At 38.0% G+C, this 9526-nt stretch overlaps 1 protein-coding gene across 1 annotated transcript in view; it reads left to right on the forward strand.

The window, feature by feature from the left end:
- SLC5A7 (solute carrier family 5 member 7) overlaps positions 1-9279 on the forward strand; it is a 107816-nt gene extending 98537 nt beyond the window's left edge. The window contains exon 9 of the mRNA XM_073614797.1: positions 11-9279. Within this exon, the coding sequence (XP_073470898.1) occupies positions 11-640 (630 nt within the window). The 3' untranslated portion in view covers positions 641-9279. The remainder of the gene's footprint in view (positions 1-10) is intronic.
- Positions 9280-9526: the final 247 nt, after the last annotated feature.

A 9526-nucleotide genomic window follows, 5' to 3' on the forward strand; every position in this document is an offset into this window, starting at 1 on the left:
ATTTTAAAAGGCATCAGAGAATGAAATTGTCTGGGTGATGCGGATTACTGTGTTTATATTTGGAGCTGCTGCTACAGCTATGGCGTTACTGGCAAAGTCAGTTTATGGACTTTGGTACCTGAGTTCAGACCTGGTCTATATTGTCATCTTCCCACAGCTTCTTTGTGTTCTGTTTATCAAAGGAACCAACACTTATGGGTCTGTTGCAGGATATGTGTTTGGGCTATTCCTCAGAATAAGTGGGGGAGAGCCATATCTCCACCTGCAGGCACTTATCTGTTATGGAGACTGCTACCTGGACAAGAATAACATCATTATGCAAAGATTCCCTTTCAAAACTCTCTCCATGCTGGTTTCATTTCTAGCAAATATATCTATCTCTTACTTTGCAAAGTATCTGTTTGAAACGGGAACATTGCCACCAAAATTAGATTTCTTTAATGCTGTGGTGGCTAAACACAGTGAAGAGAACATGGACAAGACAACTTTAGTGAAGAGTGACAATATTAATTTGTCTGAGTTAGCTCCAGTAAAGCCAAGACAAAGCCTGACATTGGGTACGACATTTGTAAATAAGGAGGCCATCAGTGACTTGGACTCAAGCCCAGAGTCTCCCGACATGGAAAACAAGAACCAGTGATATAGCCATAGAAACACTGCTGCACTTGCATAGTAAGCAATGAACATTGTACACTGTAACACAAAGGGTAAGCAGTATTTATTAAGGAGTTATGGTTTTATAAAGCGATCATTGCACATTTCACCGCAAGCATCATAACATCTTCTCATAATGAAGAAACTTGTATTATGTCTTCTCCGTCCTTCCAAAATTGATGGATATTATGTGAAACCTCCATTACCCAAGTGTTTGTGATGTCTTGGTATTTGCAGGCTTTGATCTTATTTTTAAAAGATTCTAGCAATAAGTGATATGTTCAAAGGGATAAAAAAACACAAACAAATGGGATATTCAAAGATACCTAAATCGATACATGCCTAAGCATATTAAGTGCACATTTATTTTTTAACATGTTGGTATAGCTTTTTAAATTTAGTTTCCACACTATAATAGGTAAAAACTTTATTATTTTGCACTGTTTTAACAGTAACATTTGTCCACAAAATATATGGTTTAAATTGCCCATCAGCAAGTGATGATTCACAAAAATGAGGGTTACTTGTTGCATGGTGGAAAGTTAATGATGAAGAACCATGTGGCTGCAAGCTCTGTTAAATCATCCTTGTACTCTGTCACTCTGAAGCCCAAAAAATCTTATGATGCCTGCTGTGGAAACCATGTGTCTGCTTGCCTCCTCTGGGCAGAGCATAGAGTTAATTAAAGTTGTTGAATTAACCAAACATTCAAAAAATCCAATGGGACTTTTCAGGTAACTGGTGTTGTATTACTGGAGATTTTAGTAAATCAACCTGTATGTGTTGACAATATATAAAAATATAATTTCTTTATTGTTACATCATAAAATATAAATACACTTAAAATCACCTCATGGCTGATAAAATATTACATCTTGGTGATATATAATCTTACATCACAGCATTACCCAAAATAAACCCAGCGAGGGACCAAATTAAAATTGTTGATGTTCCAATATTATGTCCCAACAGCCAGGATTGTATGATGTAACCATAAAGAAATTATATTTGTATATAGCGTCTATACTAGAAATGTCCCATTGGAGTTTTTGAACACGTGGTAGATATATATATAGGGATGCTGGCAACAAATGGTCGTTGTCTACTATCTCACTCTTTGAGTAAAGTTTTTGAATTGAAATGCATATGAAAAAAAAAAAATACAAGAAAGACTGTCATTATAATGAAGTTCGTAGAATAAGGTACTAATAAAAGCGATTCAGAACGTTACAACAGTTATTCAGTTAAAAAATGTATAATTAAACATATTCTTAAATGCAACCATTGCTGAGCACCTATAGTTCTCTTTTACGTAAAAGCTTCCTTTAAATTCCTCTAAGAGGCAGCCCAGGGAGCCAAACATGCTCTACAGCATTGCACAGTGCTGTCACACTAACCCTGGGAGCTTGCTCACAGGAGGAGACAGCACTGAAGGCAGCCATTCAAGGACAACTCAATATGTGTCCAATTAGCACGCTGCGGCTGTGTTTGGACTAAACTCTGCTACTGCAGCAGTTGAGTTCTAGGACTTGAACTGTGTTGTATAGTAGGGGTTCCTCAATCACACACGTACACTCACACATACACGAACTATGCAGCTGCATTTCTGAATTTCTCTGTTTATCATTTAAATGTTAGCTGAAATAAACCACCAATGAAAATGACCTGCAAATCACGGTAATAATTAGTGACAATCACAAGGTTGATTCATAAAAGCCTGTAAACTATGCAAATATGGTACATTGTTTAAATAATATGTGTTCTAAATTGTATGTATTTACATGATGTAATTTACTTTGGATTTTAGCATTTTTAAACTTAATGATTTCATTACTATCACGTTTAAATATGTTTTACTTATTTTTGTTGACATTACATTAGGTTTTTATTTTCACATAATCCAGTATTATTCTAATGTCCTACAAAAGTTATTATACTTTTATTATTATTCAAATTATTTTACAATCATTATGATAATTAATGGACCCCTTAGAAGTGTAGCAAACCATAAATCCCTGAAAATAGCAAGTACCTTTTGGTATCCATAGTTTGAAGATTGCTTGCAAGATTGAGAAATCTAACAAGAATCTACATTGATATATAGCAAAATTTTGTTGGTCAAAGCACCTTGTTCTAGATATGTCCCACATATTCATACACAGTGTGACATTCTTCGTGCAAAAGTTCCCATGTATAGGTTCATCACGAAGGCTCTGTGGTTTGAAAGGCCAAGTCTTGCAGCCTAGCATTTACTTTATTCCCACTAAGGAATCTATCACTTTCTTGTGTCCTCATTTTATGTGACATTATATTTTCCAGTATCACTTTTCTTGATGGTTATCAGTACCACCTTATGACCAGCATAGTCTAAATGCTCCACCAGCGGTATTTATAATTGTTTTTTACAGTAGATCAGCAATGTATTATTTTTTTTTAGTAGAAGAGTAATACTGTACACCTCCAGCCTTACAACCCTATGTTCAGACATTAGGCTCAATGTATAAAGCTTTAACACAAGGATAAGGTGCTTTATTTTCAAAATACCTTGGGCTCAGCAAAGAATATTTGTGGGTTTTTTTTAAAACAAAAATGAAGGATTCATATCCTGGTGTGTTTGTTTTGTAAATTAGAGTTTGTTGTGTATTATAGTTTAGTAAAATCTTTAAAGTGATTGTAAGGGTTCATTTTTTTTTTAAATAACAAACATATCATAAGTAACCTCCATTGTGCAGCTCGTTTTGCACAGAGTGGCCCCAAACCTCATCTTCTGGGGTCCCCTGGCGGCTCTCGTGGCTCCTCCCCACATCGTATAACCCCCTAGGAGAAGGTCTCTCTAAGGGGGTTACCTTGTGGGCGCGCTCCCAAGTCCAGCATTTGCGTCCATAGACATGAATGCCGGACTCAGCCCTGCCCCCCGGTGCCCGTGTCATTGGATTTGATTGACAGCAGCGGGAGCCAATGGCTGCTATCAATCTATCCAATCAAGAGCGAGGGAGAGCGAGGAGAGAGGGAGAGCACGTCTCCACCTACAGAAATACGGGGCTCAGGTAAGTAAAATGGGGGGGCTGGGGGGCCTGTCACTGCCAGGTGTTTTTTCACCTTAATGCATAGGATGCATTAAGGTGAAAAAACACGAGGGTTTACAACCCCTTTAAAGTGCAACTTTACTGGTGGAATAAGGAAGTTCCACTGAATGACCTCATCCCTCTCCTCCTTTGCCTGTATTGTATATCATCTAGGAGATCCAAGCAGAAGTTGTTGCCCCCCCCCACTATCCGCAACTTCCTGGTTGGGTCACAGCTTCCAAGAGGCTGCAGGACCATTCAGAAAGTGCAGCAGGGCTCGTGCATGCACAGTGGTGAGCCCGCTGTGAAGTCACAGGGAGTCACAGCCAACTTCGATACAAAGCTTTCTCTGATTAGTCAAGTCAGAGATCGGGACCTCATCATCCCACCTCCCTGCCTCAACCAATCAGTAGAAGCTTTGTATTCATTCACAGAATACAAAGCTGCCTCTGAATGGCTGAGCGCTGCTCAGACTGACTGTTTTGTTCCGGGTGTGAGATGGGAAGTCTCTGTCTCACAGCCAGAGGCCAGCACTGTGTATTGTACAGTTCATACAGCACTTAGAGCCAATGCAACATTCAATGAAGAAAATAATTAGTTTGAACGAGCTTAGTCCAAATTAACTATTTGAATTAACTGGAAACCTGGAGATCATCTTTAAGTGCCAAATAAAATTCTGTGGAACTTGATAGCTTTCAGTAAAATGTGCATAGACAGGAAGAAACTAATAAGGCTAGTGCAGTACTAAAAAAATAAATAAAAGGCTTTATGATGTAATCAAAGTTTCATTTAACCACTTCAGCTCCAGAAAGTTTACCCCCTTCATGACCAGGGCATTTTTTGCTATTCAGCAGTGCTCCACTTTAACTTGCAAGTGCGCGTTCATGCAATACTGTACGCAAATTACATTTTTATCATTTTTTTCACACAAATAGAGCTTACTTTTAGGGGTATTTGATAACCACTGTTTTTTTTATTTTTTGCGATATTAACTAAAAAAGACCAAAATTTGGAAAAAAAACTATATTTTCTACTTTCTTTTATAAAACATATCCAATATAAATCTAATTTCGTCATAAATTTAGGCCAAAATTTATTCTGCTACATGTCTTTGGAAAAAAAAAATCCCAATAAGTGTATAATAATTGGTTTGTGTGAATGTTTTAGCATTTACAAACTATGATATATATTTTTAAAAATTGATCAGTTCTGATGTACTGTACTGACAGCTCATTTCTTGAGGCCCTAAAATACTAGAACAGTATGATTCCCACCAAATGATCGTTTTTTGGAAAGAAGACAGTCTGATACTAAGTTTAAATTTAAGTTTGAAGACAGTCTGAAGCATATAATAAGAGGCATGGTGAGTTTGCTGAAGTTGTAATTTTTTGTCACAATTTTTTTGAAAACTAAGAAAACAAATAAACTTTTTTTTTCACTTTTTTTTACATACTGTCATCAGTGCAGTACAGTGTCATCATATGACTGATGTAGCAGTGATCAGGGACACTGACTGGTGACAGTATGTTAAAAATAAATAAATAAATCATTTTTTATTAAATTTTTTAAAAAATGTTTTAAATTTTTAACTATTTTTTTACTTTTTTTATTTTACTATTTTTTATTTTTTTTTACATACTTTTTTTTCCAGAGTAGTTCAGTGTCACCATAGGAACACGGTATTACTCTGAGGAGGTAATCAGGGATTTTTCTTTTTTTTTTAACACTTTGCTGTTACAATGAAGATCAAATGGGTTACATTCATGACAGCTGTGATCACTAGTGATCTGTGATTGGCTACAGCTAATCACATGGTACAGGGTGCTGTGATTGACCCAGGTACCATGTGATAGCTGTCGCCCAATCACAGCATAGAAAACACAGCTGTTATGAATTCATTAATTCATAACAGCTTTATTGACATTGTGATCATGTGGTCGCATAGCGAATACCTCCCCCAGGCAGCATGCAACACACTCCTAAACTCAGAGTAGGCAAATAAACGTACATGTATGTTATTGTGCCTGCACGTGCCACCCCGCTGCAATATATGTATGGTGGCAGGTCGGCAAGTGGTTTAAGTGTATGTATAGCCCAAACTTTCTTTTTTTAGCTTTGGATAGAGTAGGGAAGGGTTGAAACTCCTGTTCTTTTTTTTTTGCTGTCTGTGTATCATTGGAGAAATTTCCCTAAACCTTCTTTCCCCGAGACACAACCAGAAGTTACAGGAAATCTCCAAATTGAGAGGAATTTCCCTCTTAGACAGTTGTCCCTGGAATAGGTGCCTCCATTGGATGATTTCCCATCACCAATTCTTCTGGGCACAATGCAGAATTTTTGAATTTCCCCACAATTTCTGTCTTGGTGACAAGGGTCACTAGGACAAATAGAGGGTTGAATCTCCCCAACAGGGACACAGACTGCAATATAAACTTGACAGGGGGTCTAACCCTTTTAGAGATACAGTACAGTTTAATGTACTTCTATACAATGACAATGTTCAGTAAAATTAATTTACTAGTCAAACTTGCACTTTATTTCAAGCAAGTTTCCACATTTTGCGGACTTTTAAAAGTAAAATGTACTTTGGCTATTCCACAAAAGATTCCTTCCCATGACTAACCTCAATGCTAACCAGCAGCTTTAGCACTGTGAGTGCTGCACAGCCACCGTGTTACTTTCCTTTTGTCTGTGATCTGTTCTCCATGACAGTGGACAGGCGCCTGTGGTACAGATCTGAGAGTTTTGGACTCCTTATATCCCCCTTATATTTTTACTAAAGGCAAATATACTGAGTGCTAGCTCTGCTGATTTCTATCATCCAAAAATGCAGTTTTTATTTTCCTTGCATGCCCCCCAAGAACTAGAGCAATTGCACCTGCAGTGCACTTAAAGTTGTGGGTGCACTTGCTGGTGCACTTGTAATGCAAAGACTATTTACCTTTAGTAAGTCAATCCCATTGCTTCATTCTACTATTTTTGGCAGAATATAAGGAAAACATAGGAGTGAATTTACTAAAGGCAAATAGACTGTGCATTCTCCAAGTGCAGTTGCTCCAGAGCTTAGTAAATGAGATGAAGCTCTGCTGAATTCCATCAGCCAATCATGTGCGGGCATGTGATTGGGTATTCTTCACAAAGTAAAGCTTCACTTAATTTACTTGGCTCAAGATTTGGAGCAACTGCACTTCCAAAGTGCACAGTCTATTTGCCTTTAGTTATTCCATCCCATAGTTTGTATTTAAATCAGGTAGGAATTGTGCCCAGATTACAATATATGGGCCTAGATACAAGCTACATGTTCTTCTTCCGCCAAGGTTACACAGTAAAAAACACATATTGAGCTTAGTAATTTTAGCAGAGTACCTTCTTGGTGTTTTAGAAAAAGGTATTTGTTAAAAACTGTATTATAAGTACAAAAAGTATAACCAAATAAAATATTCATTCTAGATCATGCATTGGGCTTTGTTCTTAGAACATAAGGTACAGTATAATTTGTTGTTAGCTTACATGTCAGATTGGGTACAAATTACATTTTTGTAGAGAGTACTAAATGTGTCCACAAACAAGACAATTATCTACAATTTTTTTTTTAGACCTTTTCCAACACTTAGGATTTTACATAGTGGTATCCAAACTGTAGTCTGGGGGCCAGATGTGGCCATTTGCTTGCCTTTATCTGGTCCTTGGGGCACTATTCCTTCCACGGATACTGATGTTGAGACACTATTCCCTCCATGATACCAACAATGGGACACTATTCCTTTCTCTAAAACCAATGGTGTAGCATAGTTTACTGCCAGTGACTCTGGGGCATTTTTTACTCCCACTGGCCATACTCTGGCCCTCCTAAAGCCTGAAGTACAGTAAACTGGTCCTTTGGTTACAAAGTTTGAAGACTCCTGATCTTAGATATAGATTGCCCTTGAAGTTCCCATACAGCATATGTTTGTTGGGTCATCAGGCCACCAGAATTGATGTGAGGTCTCAATGGTTATAGTATACAGATTTTGTATTATTGCTCCTATTGTCACCTGCACAATATGAATATGCAGCACAGATGGGTCAAAGAATGACCAGTTCCTTTGCACTCAGTCCAGTATGTAGAGTGATGACAGATTCCATTTGCTTGGGTAAGAAAAAAATAATAATTCTAAAAAATACTTTGTACACTTCATATTCAAAACCAACACATTACTGAAAAGCAAATAATAGTATAAAATCAGCATGCACCGATTGTTTATTAATGGGGTCCTATCAATAGAAACTTTAGCTAATAGCATGTTGTCTCCTAGTAGCACATTGCATTACATAGGAAACACTGGCACATAAACATATAGGAGACAGCAAGATAATGCTGATAGAAGAAAGTTTCTGACATTAGCTATTCCTATACTACAGTCATAGTTGAAGGAACGGTCTGCTGTAGACCACATTAGAAGTAGGATTAAATGTAGGACTAGAAAGAAGATGTCAGCATTTGTTGATGCTTACAGAAAATAATGACAATGGATTTGGTCAAAGATCATGACTATTGTGACAGGGGATATATTTTCATATTAGCGATTGGCTAAGTTTTTGTTTAACTCCTAATTTAGCTTGGTAATTTACCACAATACACAGGTAGGCTTTCCTTAATAAATTAGCACCATTTAATTAACGTTCAACTTGCACTGTTTTAGCATTGGCAGCGACAATTGGTGAACTATTCGGAGCCTTATGATAAATAAATGAGGCACTGAATAAACAGGAACAATAAGCTGAAACAGTGAAACAGTCTGAGCATTAGCTAAGTGGCACAAGGGGTCACTAGAGTGGTGTAAGATGTGGACTTTTGTGACAGATCCATAATTAACATGCTAGGGCATTCATTTAGGCCATGGGTCTTCAAACTATGGCCCTCCAGTTGTTCAGGAACTACAATTCCCATCATGCCTAGTCATGTCTGTGAATGCCAGAGTTTTACAATGCCTCATGGGATGTGTAATTCTGCAACAGCTGGAGGGCCGTAGTTTGAAGATCCCTGATTTAGGCAAACATCAGCAATTGGACATGCAGGCATGATCTGAACATAAGCATCAGCTTGCTTGCTTTGCTGTTCTTAACAACTGGTGGCATATTATCTCAGAGCCACAAAGGAATTGGTGCTAGAAGAATTCCCTCTAGCAGACGCTGTATTTGCAGGACTGAACAGAGAAAATTGAGTACTGTCCGTGATATTTTTTTTATTTGCACTAATACGGCTAAAATCACATCAGGACTGAACAGGAAGCAGATAACTATAAAATACTCAGTGTGTGCCACTGACTGCAAGTTCTGCTCTTATTGATCTCTGAATGCTGAAGTATCTCCAATGATTGCCACATGCCCAACATATCTTACTAGTTGTGGCCCAAGGAGCAAATCCCCACCTGCCTCCACTCATCCCCTACAACCTGGTGCCAGCGTATTTAGTAATTTTGTCAGGGAAACAAGAGAGATCAATACTGAAACTCCAACATATTTTAAAATGATGCTAATGGCTTCATTAAAAAAAAAAAAAAAAAAAAAAAAAAAAAAACCATGTCATACTTACCTGCTTTATATAAGGGTTTTGCACAGAGCAGCCCGATCCTCTTCTTCTTGGGTCCCCTGCCGATGCTCTAGGCTCCCCCCAATCCCATTGAGTGCCCCCATGGCAAGCCGCTCCCCAGCTCTGCTCCGTGTGTTCATATAACACACACAATGGGACTCAACCTGCCCCTACACCCTCCTCACTGGCTGTGATTGACAGCAGTGGGAGCCATTGGCTGTCTTTGGGCCAATGA

The sequence above is a fragment of the Aquarana catesbeiana genome, linkage group LG02 (assembly GCF_042186555.1).
Source record: "Aquarana catesbeiana isolate 2022-GZ linkage group LG02, ASM4218655v1, whole genome shotgun sequence".
NCBI lineage: Eukaryota > Metazoa > Chordata > Amphibia > Anura > Ranidae > Aquarana > Aquarana catesbeiana.